The 15,000-nt window shown below is 44.1% G+C and overlaps 1 protein-coding gene across 3 annotated transcripts in view; it reads right to left on the reverse strand.

Moving 5' to 3' along the window:
- Positions 1-15,000, reverse strand: part of LOC127910029 (stromal membrane-associated protein 2-like) — a 108,924-nt gene that overhangs the window by 18,953 nt on the left and 74,971 nt on the right. For 2 of the 3 annotated variants that reach the window (XM_052472900.1, XM_052472899.1), the window contains 4 exons: positions 7,129-7,274; positions 6,757-6,931; positions 695-1,728; positions 1-307 (listed from right to left, as the gene is read on the reverse strand). The exon at positions 1-307 is cut by the window's left edge and continues 9 nt beyond it. In XM_052472900.1, the coding sequence (XP_052328860.1) occupies positions 179-307; positions 695-1,728; positions 6,757-6,931; positions 7,129-7,274 (1,484 nt within the window). In that variant the 3' untranslated portion in view covers positions 1-178. The remainder of the gene's footprint in view (positions 308-694; positions 1,729-6,756; positions 6,932-7,128; positions 7,275-15,000) is intronic. The other variant, XM_052472901.1, reaches the window with a different exon arrangement.

Here is a 15,000-nt window from a genome sequence, read left to right on the forward strand (position 1 = left end):
AGGAGGGGAGAGGAGAGATTGAAAGCGCGCCTAAGTAAACTACCCACCCTCCTTCTCTTCCTCATCCTCCTCCCATGTTATCTAAAATGTCTGATGGAAAGTTCATTTGAAAAGTCCCCGAAACCTTCCAAGCACCACTGCTGCTCAGTGACATCAACTTCCTCTTCGGGCGATGACATCACTTCCAGACGTGAGACGTCGTCATGTGGTTGGAGCTTTGAGTCTTTGGTCCGCCGATGTGCTGACTGCCGTATCCCGTCATGGCGTTGGTGCCATAGAAGTTCACCCCCGCCATGTGCTGGGTCATCTGGTGTGGGGGGGGAACCGCATGTGCGCACACACACACACACACGAACACACACACACACGCGCGCGCGAACACACACACACGCGAACACACACACACACACGCGAACACACACACACACACACACATGAACACAGAGACAAACACACACAGACAAACACACACACACACACAGTCCTCACAAGTATAGTAATACAAACACACACACACGCGAACACACAGACAAACACAGATTTTAACACTATAGTCAAATGTTATGTAAATATACAGTTACACACATATTGGCTCATAGAAACACAGTCAAACACAGTAATTTCCTCTCACACACGGTCCTCACAAGTATAGTAATACAAACACACACACACATTCCAGGTGTGTGTCTCTCACCTGAGTGATGGCGCACTGATCCTGCAGTACCTGCTGAGGCACGGACGCCACTCCGCCCGTCATGCCTTTCTGTTGACATCCAATGATGCTTTGTTGCTGTGCTCCCATGATGCAGTTATGTTGCACTCCCATCATGCCTCTCTGCTGAGATCCCATTATGCCGTTCTGCTGAGCTCCCATCATGCCGTTCTGCTGAGCTCCCATCATGCCGTTCTGCTGAGCTCCCATCATGCCGTTCTGCTGAGCTCTCATCATGCCGTTCTGCTGAGCGCCCATCATGCCTCTCTGCTGAGCTCCCATCATGCCGTTCTGCTGAGCTCCCATCATGCCGTTCTGCTGAGCTCCCATCATGCCTTTCTGCTGAGCTCCCATCATGCCGTTCTGCTGAGCTCCCATCATGCCTTTCTGCTGAGCGCCCATCATGCCTCTCTGCTGAGCTCCCATCATGCCACTCTGCTGAGCTCCCATCATAACACTCTGCTGAGCTCCCATAATGCTTTGCTGATTTATCATGCTGTGTGGCACTCCTGCCATGAACGGGGATGTGTTGACTGCTTGCCCTATGACTCCCTGTTGAGCCATAAAGCCATTATGTTGTGCTGCCACCATTCCATTCTGCTGAGCTCCCATCATGCCGTTCTGCTGAGCTCCCATCATGCCGTTCTGTTGTGCTGCCACCATTCCATTCTGCTGAGCTCCCATCATGCCGTTCTGTTGTGCTCCCATCATGCCGTTCTGTTGTGCTGCCACCATTCCATTCTGCTGAGCTCCCATCATGCCGTTCTGTTGTGCTCCCATCATGCCGTTCTGCTGAGCTCCCATCATGCCGTTCTGTTGTGCTGCCACCATTCCATTCTGCTGAGCTCCCAAAACACTTTGCTGTTGCCCTCCCATCATGCCGTTCTGCTGCTGACCACTCAGGGCCATCATGGAGTGTGATGTCACCATGGCTCCTCCCATCGCTCCCCCCTCAGTGGCCAGGGAATGGTATGATCCGTAGTAGCCCAGCTGTGCTGGGTTCATGTATAGGCCAGCTGGAGATACAAAGTTAAACCACTCAGAGAAAAAGTTGGGCAAGGACAGTTACTAAAGGACAGTTACTAAAGGACAGTTAGGAACGGACTGTTACTAGAGGACAGTTACTAAAGGACAGTTACTAAAGGACAGTTAGGAATGGACTGTTACTAGAGGACAGTTACTAAAGGACAGTTACTAAAGGACTGTTACTAGAGGACAGTTTGGAACGGACTGTTACTAGAGGACAGTTACTAAAGGACAGTTACTAAAGGACAGTTAGGAACGGACTGTTACTAGAGGACAGTTACTAAAGGACTGTTACTAGAGGACAGTTACTAGAGGACAGTTAGGAACGGACTGTTACTAGAGGACAGTTACTAGAGGACAGTTACTAAAGGACTGTTACTAGAGGACAGTTTGGAACAGACTGTTACTAGAGGACAGTTACTAAAGGACAGTTACTAAAGGACAGTTAGGAACAGACTGTTACTAGAGGACAGTTACTAAAGGACTGTTACTAGAGGACAGTTACTAGAGGACAGTTTGGAACAGACTGTTACTAGAGGACAGTTACTAAAGGACAGTTACTAAAGGACAGTTAGGAACGGACAGTTACTAAAGGACAGTTACTAAAGGACTGTTACTAGAGGACAGTTTGGAACAGACTGTTACTAGAGGACAGTTACTAAAGGACAGTTACTAAAGGACAGTTAGGAACGGACTGTTACTAGAGGACAGTTACTAGAGGACAGTTACTAAAGGACTGTTACTAAAGGACAATTACTAAAGGAGAGTTACTAGAGGACAGTTACTAAAGGACAGTTAGGAACGGACTGTTACTAGAGGACAGTTACTAAAGGACTGTTACTAGAGGACAGTTACTAAAGGACAGTTACTAGAGGACAGTTACTAAAGGACAATTACTAAAGGAGAGTTACTAAAGGACAGTTACTAAAGGACAGTTACTAAAGGACAGTTACTAAACAGTTACTAAAGGACAGTTACTAAAGGAGAGTTACTAAAGGAGATTTACTAAAGGACAGTTACTAAATGACAGTTACTAAAGGACAGTTACTAAACAGTTACTAAAGGACAGTTACTAAAGGACAGTTACTAAAGGACAGTTACTAAAGGACAGTTACTAGAGGACAGTTACTAGAGGACAGTTACTAAAGGACTGCTACTAAAGGACAGTTAGGAACGGACTGTTACTAGAGGACAGTTACTAAAGGACTGTTACTAGAGGACAGTTACTAGAGGACAGTTAGGAACGGACTGTTACTAGAGGACAGTTACTAAACAGTTACTAAAGGACAGTTACTAAAGGACAGTTAGGAACGGACTGTTACTAGAGGACAGTTACTAAAGGACAGTTACTAAAGGACAGTTAGGAATGGACTGTTACTAGAGGACAGTTACTAAAGGACAGTTACTAAAGGACAGTTAGGAATGGACTGTTACTAGAGGACAGTTACTAAAGGACTGTTACTAGAGGACAGTTACTAGAGGACTGTTAGGAACGGACTGTTACTAGAGGACAGTTACTAGAGGACAGTTACTAGAGGACTGTTACTAAAGGACAGTTACTAGAGGACAGTTACTAAAGGACTGTTACTAAAGGACAGTTACTAAACAGTTACTAAAGGACAGTTACTAAAGGACAGTTAGGAACGGACTGTTACTAGAGGACAGTTACTAAAGGACTGTTACTAGAGGACAGTTACTAGAGGACAGTTACTAAAGGACAGTTACTAAAGGACTGTTACTAGAGGACAGTTACTAGAGGACAGTTACTAAAGGACAATTACTAAAGGAGAGTTACTAAAGGACAGTTACTAAAGGACAGTTACTAAAGGACGTTTACTAAACAGTTACTAAAGGAGAGTTACTAAAGGACAGTTACTAAAGGACAGTTACTAAAGGACAGTTACTAAAGGACAGTTACTAGAGGACAGTTACTAGAGGACAGTTACTAAAGGACAGTTACTAAAGGACAGTTACTAAAGGACAGTTACTAAACAGTTACTAAAGGACAGTTAGGAACGGACTGTTACTAGAGGACAGTTACTAAAGGACAGTTACTAAAGGACAGTTACTAGAGGACTGTTACTAGAGGACAGTTACTAAAGGACAGTTACTAAAGGACAGTTACTAAAGGACAGTTACTAAAGGACTGTTACTAAAGGACAGTTAGGAACGGACTGTTTACTAAAGGACAGTTACTAAAGGACAGTTACTAAACAGTTACTAAAGGACAGTTACTAAACAGTTACTAAAGGACAGTTACTAAAGGACAGTTACTAAAGGACTGTTACTAGACGACTGTTACTAGAGGACAGTTACTAAAGGACAGTTACTAAAGGACAGTTACTAAACAGTTACTAAAGGACAGTTACTAAAGGACAGTTACTAGAGGACTGTTACTAGAGGACAGTTACTAAAGGACAGTTACTAGAGGACAGCTACTAGAGGACAGTTACTAAAGGACAGTTACTAAAGGACAGTTACTAAAGGACAGTTACTAAAGGACAGTTACTAAGGGACAGTTAGGAAAGGACAGTTAGGAAAGGACAGTTAGGAAAGGCAAGTTAGGAAAGGACAGTTAGGAAAGGACAGTTAGGAAAGGACAGTTAGGAAAGGACAGTTACTAAAGGACAGTTACTAAAGGACAGTTACTAAAGGACAGTTAGGAAAGGACAGTTAGGAAAGGACAGTTAGGAAAGGACAGTTACTAAAGGACAGTTAGGAAAGGACAGTCAGGAAAGGACAGTCAGGAAAGGACAGTTAGGAAAGGACAGTTACTAAAGGATAGTTAGGAAAGGACAGTTAGGAAAGGACAGTTAGGAAAGGACAGTTACTAAAGGACAGTTACTAAAGGACAGTTAGGAAAGGACAGTTAGGAAAGGACAGTTAGGAAAGGACAGTTAGGAAAGGACAGTTAGGAAAGGACAGTTAGGAAAGGACAGTTAGGAAAGGACAGTTAGGAAAGGACAGTTACTAAAGGACAGTTAGGAAAGGACCGTTAGGAAAGGACAGTTATGAAAGGACAGTTATGAAAGGACAGTTAGGAAAGGACAGTCAGGAAAGGACAGTTAGGAAAACATATAGTGACCACTAAGAACAGGCCAGGTGGAGGTACAAACATATACAGACAAGAAACACAGTTAAAACCTGTTGGGGATAGGGCTGTCTACTGCCCCCGCTGGAGTAATTGCGTGCCCATAGTAAACATAATTTTTTGGGGTCAAAAGTTGCTAATATATGCAAATAAAAAATATTATTGAATAGAAAATACTCTAAAGCTTCTAAAACCGTTTAAATTATGTCTGTATGTAAAGCAGAACTATCAGGGCAGTCATTCTCCCAAACTCTCTCTTGTCATCAGAAAAGTTGGCCCAACTTTGATGTCATTGCCCCCACCCTTCCCAAGCACTTACAGGTCTGGGAACAGTCTCTCTGTCTTCAGCGCGATCTCAGCTTTCAATGGGGCTTCTCATTGTGAGAATCGCGCGCTCACGAGAGGTTTGGCGGGCCGAAACCTTTCGGTCATGCGAAAAAACAGGTCACTTTTATGCGCGCTCTGCTCCGGTCCTGTCTTTTTTCCAAGATCGATTATACAATGCATGCGTTTCTGTTCGTCCTCACGATTGCTGTACACCTTTATAACATGTTAAAGCTTGATTATGAACTTAGTTTGATAAGTTTAGTCGACATATAATATGTAAGTTTGACGTTTTGGTGCGCATCCACTTGACTTTTGGCTACATTTCAACCGAAATGTGTCGTGTTTGAGAACCGAAAGACACAGACTGCAAAACTAAACGTTGTTTTTGGTAAGTATAATTCCTTCCAGGTCTTCTGATGGAAGAACAGGAAAGGTAAGGGAATATTTATGTGGTAAATTTGGGTTTGTGTGGACTCCAAGATAGAGGAGCCATAATGCTACTTTTTGAGCGCCGACTCATAGTATAGCCTAGTGAACGAAACCTGTAACGTTAAAAATAAATGTAACACAGCGGTTGCATTCAGAAGAAGTGTATCTAACTATATATATGTAGAACATGCATATTTAGTCAAAGTTTATGATGTGTATTCCTTGTTAGCTGATGTTATCTGCCGGAGCTATCGTCATTTCTCCGGACATTTGAGTAGCATTTTTTGAACGATGCGTCATTGTAAACAGAGATTTATGGATATATATATAGCATATTATTGAAAAAAACATAAATGTACTGTGTAACATGTTATATTACTGTCATCTGATGAAGATTTCAAAAGGTTAGTGCATTATTTTTCTTTTAATCCTGCGTTTGTTGATTGCATATTTTTTTCAACTTGGCTATGCAAATTAGCTGTGTCTTCGGTGGTGGTTTGACATAAATATGTGCTATGTTTTCGCCGTAAAACATTTTAGAAATCTGACTTGCTGGGTAGATAAACAAGGTATTTATCTTTCATTTGAGCCATTGGACTTGTTAATGTGTGGAGGTTAAATATTTTTAGGAATATTTTTGCGTTCCATGCGCCACCTTCCAGCTGAACGTGGGGGGGTGTTCCAAAATTGAAACCCTAGTCCCCTTCTGGTTAAGCCGATCATTCAGAATGACAGAACCTAGGTTCATTTACAGCAGCTATAATAGGTGTTGATAACAAGGTCCAGAGATGCTCTAATTAAGAAATAAGACACAAGGGGGTGTGGTATATGGCCAATATATCACTGTGCTTAAGCATTGGGCTGTACTTAAGCATGAAGCAAAGCTGAGTGCCTGGACACAGCCCTATTGGCCATATCCCATAAACCCCCGAGGTGCCTTATTGCTATTATAAACCAGTTACCAACGTAATTGGAGTAGTAAAAAAATGTTGTTTTTGTCGTACACGTGGTATACGGTCTGATGTACCACGGCTGTCAGCCAATCAGCATTCAGGGCTCGAAGCACCCAGTTTATAATTGTTGAAAAAACACAGATACTTTGACTTTGTAGAAAATCATCAAGGACATCAAAGATTATCAACACATAAACAACTATACAGTGACCTCTTACCCCTGGCAGCTAGGTTCTGGTGCGATGTGGGTGTGGTTGCATAGAGGGAGAGAATGGAAGCCTTAGACATCTTTGTCCTAGAGCCCTCCTGTCTGGGTGCTGAGTCCAGGAACAGGCTGAGGTTCTCGGGTACCGACGCGGCCACACAACCCCTGGGCATGGAGCTACCCACCGGCTGGAGAGAGGAGAGATTGTTACATAGGGTTAGTGTGTGTGTGTGTGTGTATGTGTGTGTGTGTGTGTGTGTGTGTGTGTGTGTGTGTGTGTGTGTGTGTGTGTGTGTGTGTGTGTGTGTGTGTGTGTGTGTGTGTGTGTGTGTGTGTGTGTATGTGTGTGTCTTGTGTATAACTGGAATAACTCTCTGAATCTCACCGTGGTGTTGGTGGAGGAAGAGGCAGGCAGAGAGCTGAATAGATTCAGGTCAGAGTGCACCGTAGCTGGGTTAGTCACCAGAGGACTCCCCCTCTCTCCAGAGCTGGACCTACCATTGGATATAGCAGCATGGGGAGCAGGATCATCTGAGAGAGAGAGAGAGAGAGAGAGAGAGAGAGAGAGAGAGAGAGAGAGAGAGAGAGAGAGAGAGAGAGAGAGAGAGAGAGAGAGAGAGAGAGAGAGAGAGAGAGAGAGAGAGAGAGAGAGAGAGAGAGAGAGAGAGAGAGAGAGAGAGAGAGAGAGAGAGAGACAGAGACAGAGAAATAGAGAAAGAAAGAGACAGAAAGAGAGAGGGACAGAGAGACAGAGAGAGAGAGACAAAGACACAGAGAGAGAGAGACAGAGAGACAGATAGGGACAGAGAGAGAGACAGAGAGACAGATAGGGACAGAGAGAGAGAGAGAGAGAGAGAGAGAGAGTGAGACAGAGAGAGAGACACAGAGAGACACAGAGAGACACAGAGAGAGACACAGAGAGAGACAGTGAGACAGAGAGAGGGAAAGAGAGAGAGAGAGAAGAGAGAGAGAGAGAGAGAGAGAGAGAGAGAGAGAGAGAGAGACACAGAGAGACACAGAGAGACACAGAGAGACACAGAGTGTCATGGTCCAGGGCAATGAGGCGGCACTCGGCTCTTTTGTGCAGGACTTCCCCCAGTCTGGGGAATATAGTGGAAATCAAAGCACCCCGACCTCTCCCCTCACCTCAGGCACTCCAACAGCAGGAGCGCAAGCCCAGATCCAACCAACAGGTCTATCCCCTACCACCCCTTATCTACTACCAACACAACCAAGACCATGCTCTGTAGCATTGAGAGAGAATGAACAGCTCCTTCAGTACATCATGCTCTAAACACACACACACACACACACACACACACACACACACACACACACACACACACACACACACACACACACACACACACACACACACACACACGGTTATTGTACTAAAAGTCTACCTGTTCAATGAATAGGAAGGACAAAAGAGTACAGATTAATTATGTTATCCTGTTTATCATTCTGAACAACTCTTTAGTTACTGTATTTGTGTTATCCTGTTTATCATTCTGAATAACCCAGTAGTTACTGTATTTCTGTTATCCTGTTTATCATTCTGAATAACCCAGTAGTTACTGTATTTCTGTTATCCTGTTTATCATTCGGAATAACCCAGTAGTTACTGTATTTCTGTTATCCTGTTTATCATTCTGAACAACCCAGTAGTTACTGTATTTCTGTTATCCTGTTTATCATTCTGAACAACCCAGTAGTTACTGTATTTCTGTTATCCTGTTTATCATTCTGAACAACCCAGTAGTTACTGTATTTCTGTTATCCTGTTTATCATTCTGAACAACCCAGTAGTTACTGTATTTCTGTTATCCTGTTTATCATTCTGAACAACCGAGTATTTACTGTATTTCTGTTATCCTGTTTATCATTCTGAATAACCCAGTAGTTACTGTATTTCTGTTATCCTGTTTATCATTCTGAACAACCCAGTAGTTACTGTATTTCTGTTATCCTGTTTATCATTCTGATCAACCCAGTAGTTACTGTATTTCTGTTATCCTGTTTATCATTCTGAACAACCCAGTAGTTACTGTATTTCTGTTATCCTGTTTATCATTCTGAACAACCCAGTAGTTACTGTATTTCTGTTATCCTGTTTATCATTCTGAACAACCCAGTAGTTACTGTATTTGTGTTATCCTGTTTATCATTCTGAACAACCCAGTAGTTACTGTATTTCTGTTATCCTGTTTATCATTCTGAACAACCCAGTAGTTTATGTATTTCTGTTATCCTGTTTATCATTCTGAACAACCCAGTAGTTACTGTATTACATCAACAATATATTCAGGCGAACGGCAAAAGAAACTCAACTGAAATAGATAAAAAAACAAACCAAAAAAAGACAACTGGTTTGAAAGGAAAAAAAACGAAAACACAGAGACCCAAATAATGATGAATTACACCATCATTAGTGAGACTTTAAAACTCTGCAAACGTAACACTCAGAACCAATCAAACAACAGTAAGCAACAGACACTCACTGAGGAGTTGTCGGAACTAGAAGCACAAGCATTTCGCTACACTCGCATTAACATCTGCTAACCATGTGTATGTGACCAATAACATCTGCTAACCATGTGTATGTGACAAATAACATTTGATTTGATTTGAGGAGTCCGTAAACACAAAAAACTTCTGACAAAATTGGACCCCCCCCCCCAAAAAAAGGGAACTAGAGGAATTAGCGATACAAAATGGTGACATCTGGACAACTCCTTTTAAAACCCTCTAAAACACTGTTCAAATTGATGCAAACGCAGAACAACGGCAGATTCATGAGCAGTTCAATAGATTAGAGAAAGATATAACAGACAATCAGAATCCACTGGACTCCCCAATTACTGACCAGGAGCTCTTTAAGAAACTAAGCTATTACTGACCAGGAGCTCTATAAGAAACTAAACTATAACTGACCAGGAGCTCTATAAGAAACTAAACTATAACTGACCAGGAGCTCTATAAGAAACTAAGCTATTACTGACCAGGAGCTCTATAAGAAACTAAACTATTACTGACCAGGAGCTCTATAAGAAACTAAACTATAACTGACCAGGAGCTCTATAAGAAACTAAGCTATTACTGACCAGGAGCTCTTTAAGAAACTAAACTATTACTGACCAAGAGCTCTTTAAGAAACTAAACTATAACTTACCAGGAGCTCTATAAGAAACTAAGCTATTACTGACCAGGAGCTCTTTAAGAAACTAAACTATTACTGACCAGGAGCTCTTTAAGAAACTAAACTATCACTGACCAGGAGCTCTATAAGAAACTAAACTATTACTGACCAGGAGCTCTATAAGAAACTAAACTATAACTGACCAGGAGCTCTATAAGAAACTAAGCTATTACTGACCAGGAGCTCTTTAAGAAACTAAACTATTACTGACCAGGAGCTCTTTAAGAAACTAAACTATTACTGACCAGGAGCTCTATAAGAAACTTCAGGCCCTCAAAATTTAAAGAAGCAACCTGATGGCATCCTAAATGAGACGCTTAAACGCAACATTTCAATTGGCTATATTAAAACTGTTTAATTTGAGCCTGAGTGTAGGTTATTTCCCTGACATCTGGAATCAAGGACTCATAACCCCAATCTTTAAGTAAGGAGACAAATTTGACCCTAACAATTACATAGCTATTTGTGTGAACAGTAAAACCCGGGGAAGGTTTTCTGTAGATTTATACATTTAAGAGTTATACACTTCCTTAATAAGTACAATGTCTTGAGTAAATTGGATTTATATCAAAACATCGCACGACTGATCATATGTACACCCTACACACCCTGATAGATAAACAAGGCCACCAAAAATAATACCAAAATGTACTCTTGCTTTATCGACATCCGAAAAGCATTTGATTCTATTTGGCATTCAGGACTGTTCTACAAAGTTATTGAAAGTGGTGTAGGGAGTCAAACACATGACATAATTAAATCAATGTATACCGGCAATACATGCAGCATTCAAATTATCAAGAAAATGACAGAATTCTTTAACCAGGGGCGGGGCCTTCGCCAGGGGCGGGGCCTTCACCAGGGGCGGAGCCTTCGCCAGGGGCGGGGCCTTCGCCAGGGGCGGGGTCTTCGTCATGGTTACAATCTGAGCCCTGCACTCTTCAATATTTACATCAACGAATTGGCCACTATTCTAGAAAAACTCAGCATCCAATCAATCAGGATAAACCAAATTACAACACAGTCAAAACAAAACTACACTGCTTATTGGGAAACACAAACACAAAGCAAAATGCAGTGCAATCTGGCCCTAAATCAACAGTACACCATAGCTAACTATTTGACCATGGTTACTGATCAAAACCTTAGAAAAACCTTGACAAAGCACAGGCTCAGTGAGCACAGCCTTGCCATTGAGAAGGGTAGACACAGGAAAACCTGTCTCCCTGTAGAGGAAAGGCTGTGTAACCACTGCACCACAGCAGAACATGGCTCCCTGTAGAGGAAAGGCTGTGCAACCACTGCGCCACAGCAGAATCTGGCTCCCTGTAGAGGAAAGGCTGTGTAACCACTGCACCACAGCAGAACCTGGCTCCCTGTAGAGGAAAGGCTGTGCAACCACTGCACCACAGCAGAACCTGTCTCCCTTTAGAGGAAAGGCTGTGCAACCACTGCACCACAGCAGAATCTGTCTCCCTTTAGAGGAAAGGCTGTGCAACCACTGCACCACAGCAGAATCTGTCTCCCTTTAGAGGAAAGGCTGTGCAACCACTGCACCACAGCAGAACCTGAGACAGAGCTGCATTTCCTTACAAAATGTCAAAAATATAAAACAATTAGAGAGTGTCATTTCCCCAAATTTGAAACCCTTTTTCAAGGTTTCAAAGACCTCTCTGATGAGAGTAGGCTACCCGTCCTGCTGGGGGAGGACGCAGAGAGCTGTGGGTTGGCAGAGCACTACATTGCTGCCTGTCATAAGATGAGGGACAGTGTCTGACAGACCAACCAACCTGCACATGTCCTCTACTATATAATTATTGTTATTGTTCAATGTGTTGGTTATTTTGACACTTGGTTATTGTTGTTACTGTTGTCTCGTTGACTATTTTGATTCTCATTATTTTTCATATTGTAAATATCCAAAATAAGCTTTGGCAATATGTACATTGTTACGTCATGCCAATAAAGCAAATTGAATTTAATTTAATTGAGTAGAGAGAAAAAGAGTAGAGTGAGAGAGAGAGGAGAGAGAGCGCAACAGAGAGGAGAGAGAGAGCAACAGAGAGGAGAGAGAGAGCAACAGAGAGGAGAGAGAGAGCAACAGAGAGGAGAGAGAGAGCAACAGAGAAGAGTGAGAGAGAGCAACAGAGAAGAGTGAGAGAGAGCAACAGAGAGGAGAGAGAGAGCAACAGAGAGGAGAGAGAGCGCAACAGAGAGGAGAGAGAGAGCAACAGAGAGGAGAGAGAGAGCAACAGAGAGGAGAGAGAGCGCAACAGAGAGGAGAGAGAGAGCAACAGAGAGGATAGAGAGAGCAACAGAGAGGAGAGAGAGAGCAACAGAGAGGAGAGAGAGAGCAACAGAGAGGAGAGAGAGAGCAACAGAGAGGAGAGAGAGAGCAACAGAGAGGAGAGAGAGCGCAACAGAGAGGAGAGAGAGAGCAACAGAGAGGAGAGAGAGAGCAACAGAGAGGAGAGAGAGCAACAGAGAGGAGAGAGAGAGCAACAGAGAGGAGAGAGAGAGCAACAGAGAGGAGAGAGAGAGCAACAGAGAGGAGAGAGAGAGCAACAGAGAGGAGAGAGAGAGCAACAGAGAGGAGAGAGAGAGCAACAGAGAGGAGAGAGAGAGAGCAACAGAGAGGAGAGAGAGAGCAACAGAGAGGAGAGAGAGAGCAACAGAGAGGAGAGAGAGAGCAACAGAGAGGAGAGAGAGAGCAACAGAGAGGAGAGAGAGAGCAACAGAGAGGAGAGAGAGCGCAACAGAGAGGAGAGAGAGAGCAACAGAGAGGAGAGAGAGCAACAGAGAGGAGAGAGAGAGCAACAGAGAGGAGAGAGAGAGCAACAGAGAGGAGAGAGAGAGCAACAGAGAGGAGAGAGAGAGCAACAGAGAGAGAAAGACAGACCAGTTGTTTGTGCTCTTGAGAACATGTTTAGCTTGACAAGATGGAGATGGCAAGAGCACAAACAGATCTGGGACCAGGCTATAGGAGGAGACTACAGATCTGGGACCAGGCTATAGAAGGAGACAACAGATCTGGGACCAGGTTATAGTAGGAGACAACAGATCTGAGATCAGGTTATAGTAGGAGACACCAGATCTAGGATCAGGCTATAGGAGGAGACAACAGATCTGGGACCAGGCTATAGAAGGAGACAACAGATCTGGGACCAGGCTATAGAAGGAGACAACAGATCTGGGACCAGGCTATAGAAGGAGACAACAGATCTGGGACCAGGCTATAGGAGGAGACAACAGATCTGGGACCAGGCTATAGAAGGAGACAACAGATCTGGGACCAGGCTATAGGAGGAGACTACAGATCTGGGACCAGGCTATAGGAGGAGACAACAGATCTGGGACCAGGCTATAGAAGGAGACAACAGATCTGGGACCAGGCTATAGAAGGAGACAACAGATCTGGGACCAGGCTATAGAAGGAGACAACAGATCTGAGACCAGGCTATAGAAGGAGACAACAGATCTGGGACCAGGCTATAGAAGGAGACAACAGATCTGAGACCAGGCTATAGAAGGAGACAACAGATCTGGGACCAGGCTAGAGGAGGAGACAACAGATCTGAGACCAGGCTATAGAAGGAGACAACAGATCTGGGACCAGGCTATAGAAGGAGACAACAGATCTGGGACCAGGCTATAGAAGGAGACAACAGATCTGGGACCAGGCTATAGAAGGAGTCAACAGATCTAGGACCAGGCTATAGAAGGAGACAACAGATCTGGGACCAGGCTATAGAAGGACAAAACATATCTGGGACCAGGCTATAGAAGGAGACTACAGATCTAGGACCAGGCTATAGGAGGAGACAACAGATCTGGGACCAGGCTATAGAAGGAGACAACAGATCTGGGACCAGGCTATAGGAGGAGACAACAGATCTGGGACCAGGCTATAGAAGGAGACAACAGATCTAGGACCAGGCTATTGGAGGAGACAACAGATCTGGGACCAGGCTATAGGAGGAGACTACAGATCTGGGACCAGGCTATAGAAGGAGACAACAGATCTGGGACCAGGCTATAGGAGGAGACAACAGATCTAGGACCAGGCTATAGGAGGAGACTACAGATCTGGGACCAGGCTATAGAAGGAGACAACAGATCTGGGACCAGGCTATAGGAGGAGACTACAGATCTGGGACCAGGCTATAGGAGGAGACTACAGATCTGGGACCAGGCTATAGGAGGAGACTACAGATCTGGGACCAGGCTATAGGAGGAGACAACAGATCTGGGACCAGGCTATAGAAGGAGACAACAGATCTGGGACCAGGCTATAGGAGGAGACAACAGATCTGGGACCAGGCTATAGAAGGAGACAACAGATCTGAGACCAGGCTATAGAAGGAGACAACAGATCTGGGACCAGGCTATAGAAGGAGACAACAGATCTGAGACCAGGCTATAGAAGGAGACAACAGATCTGGGACCAGGCTATAGGAGGAGACAACAGATCTGAGATCAGGTTATAGTAGGAGACACCAGATCTAGGACCAGGCTATAGGAGGAGACTACAGATCTGGGACCAGGCTATAGAAGGAGAGAACAGATCTGGGACCAGGCTATAGGAGGAGACAACAGATCTGGGACCAGGCTAAAGGAGGAGACTACAGATCTAGGACCAGGCTGAAGGAGGAGACAACAGATCTGGGACCAGGCTATAGGAGGAGACAACAGATCTGGGACCAGGCTAAAGGAGGAGACAACAGATCTGGGACCAGGCTATAGAAGGAGACAACAGATCTGGGACCAGGCTATAGAAGGAGACAACAGATCTGGGACCAGGCTATAGAAGGAGACAACAGATCTGGGACCAGGCTATAGGAGGAGACAACAGATCTGGGACCAGGCTATAGAAGGAGACAACAGATCTGGGACCAGGCTATAGAAGGAGACAACAGATCTGGGACCAGGCTATAGGAGGAGACAACAGATCTGGGACCAGGCTATAGAAGGAGACAACAGATCTAGGACCAGGCTATAGGAGGAGACAACAGATCTGGGACCAGGCTAAAGGAGGAGACTACAGATCTGGGACCA

Source organism: Oncorhynchus keta, chromosome 20, assembly GCF_023373465.1.
Source record: "Oncorhynchus keta strain PuntledgeMale-10-30-2019 chromosome 20, Oket_V2, whole genome shotgun sequence".
Taxonomy (NCBI): Eukaryota; Metazoa; Chordata; class Actinopteri; order Salmoniformes; family Salmonidae; genus Oncorhynchus; species Oncorhynchus keta.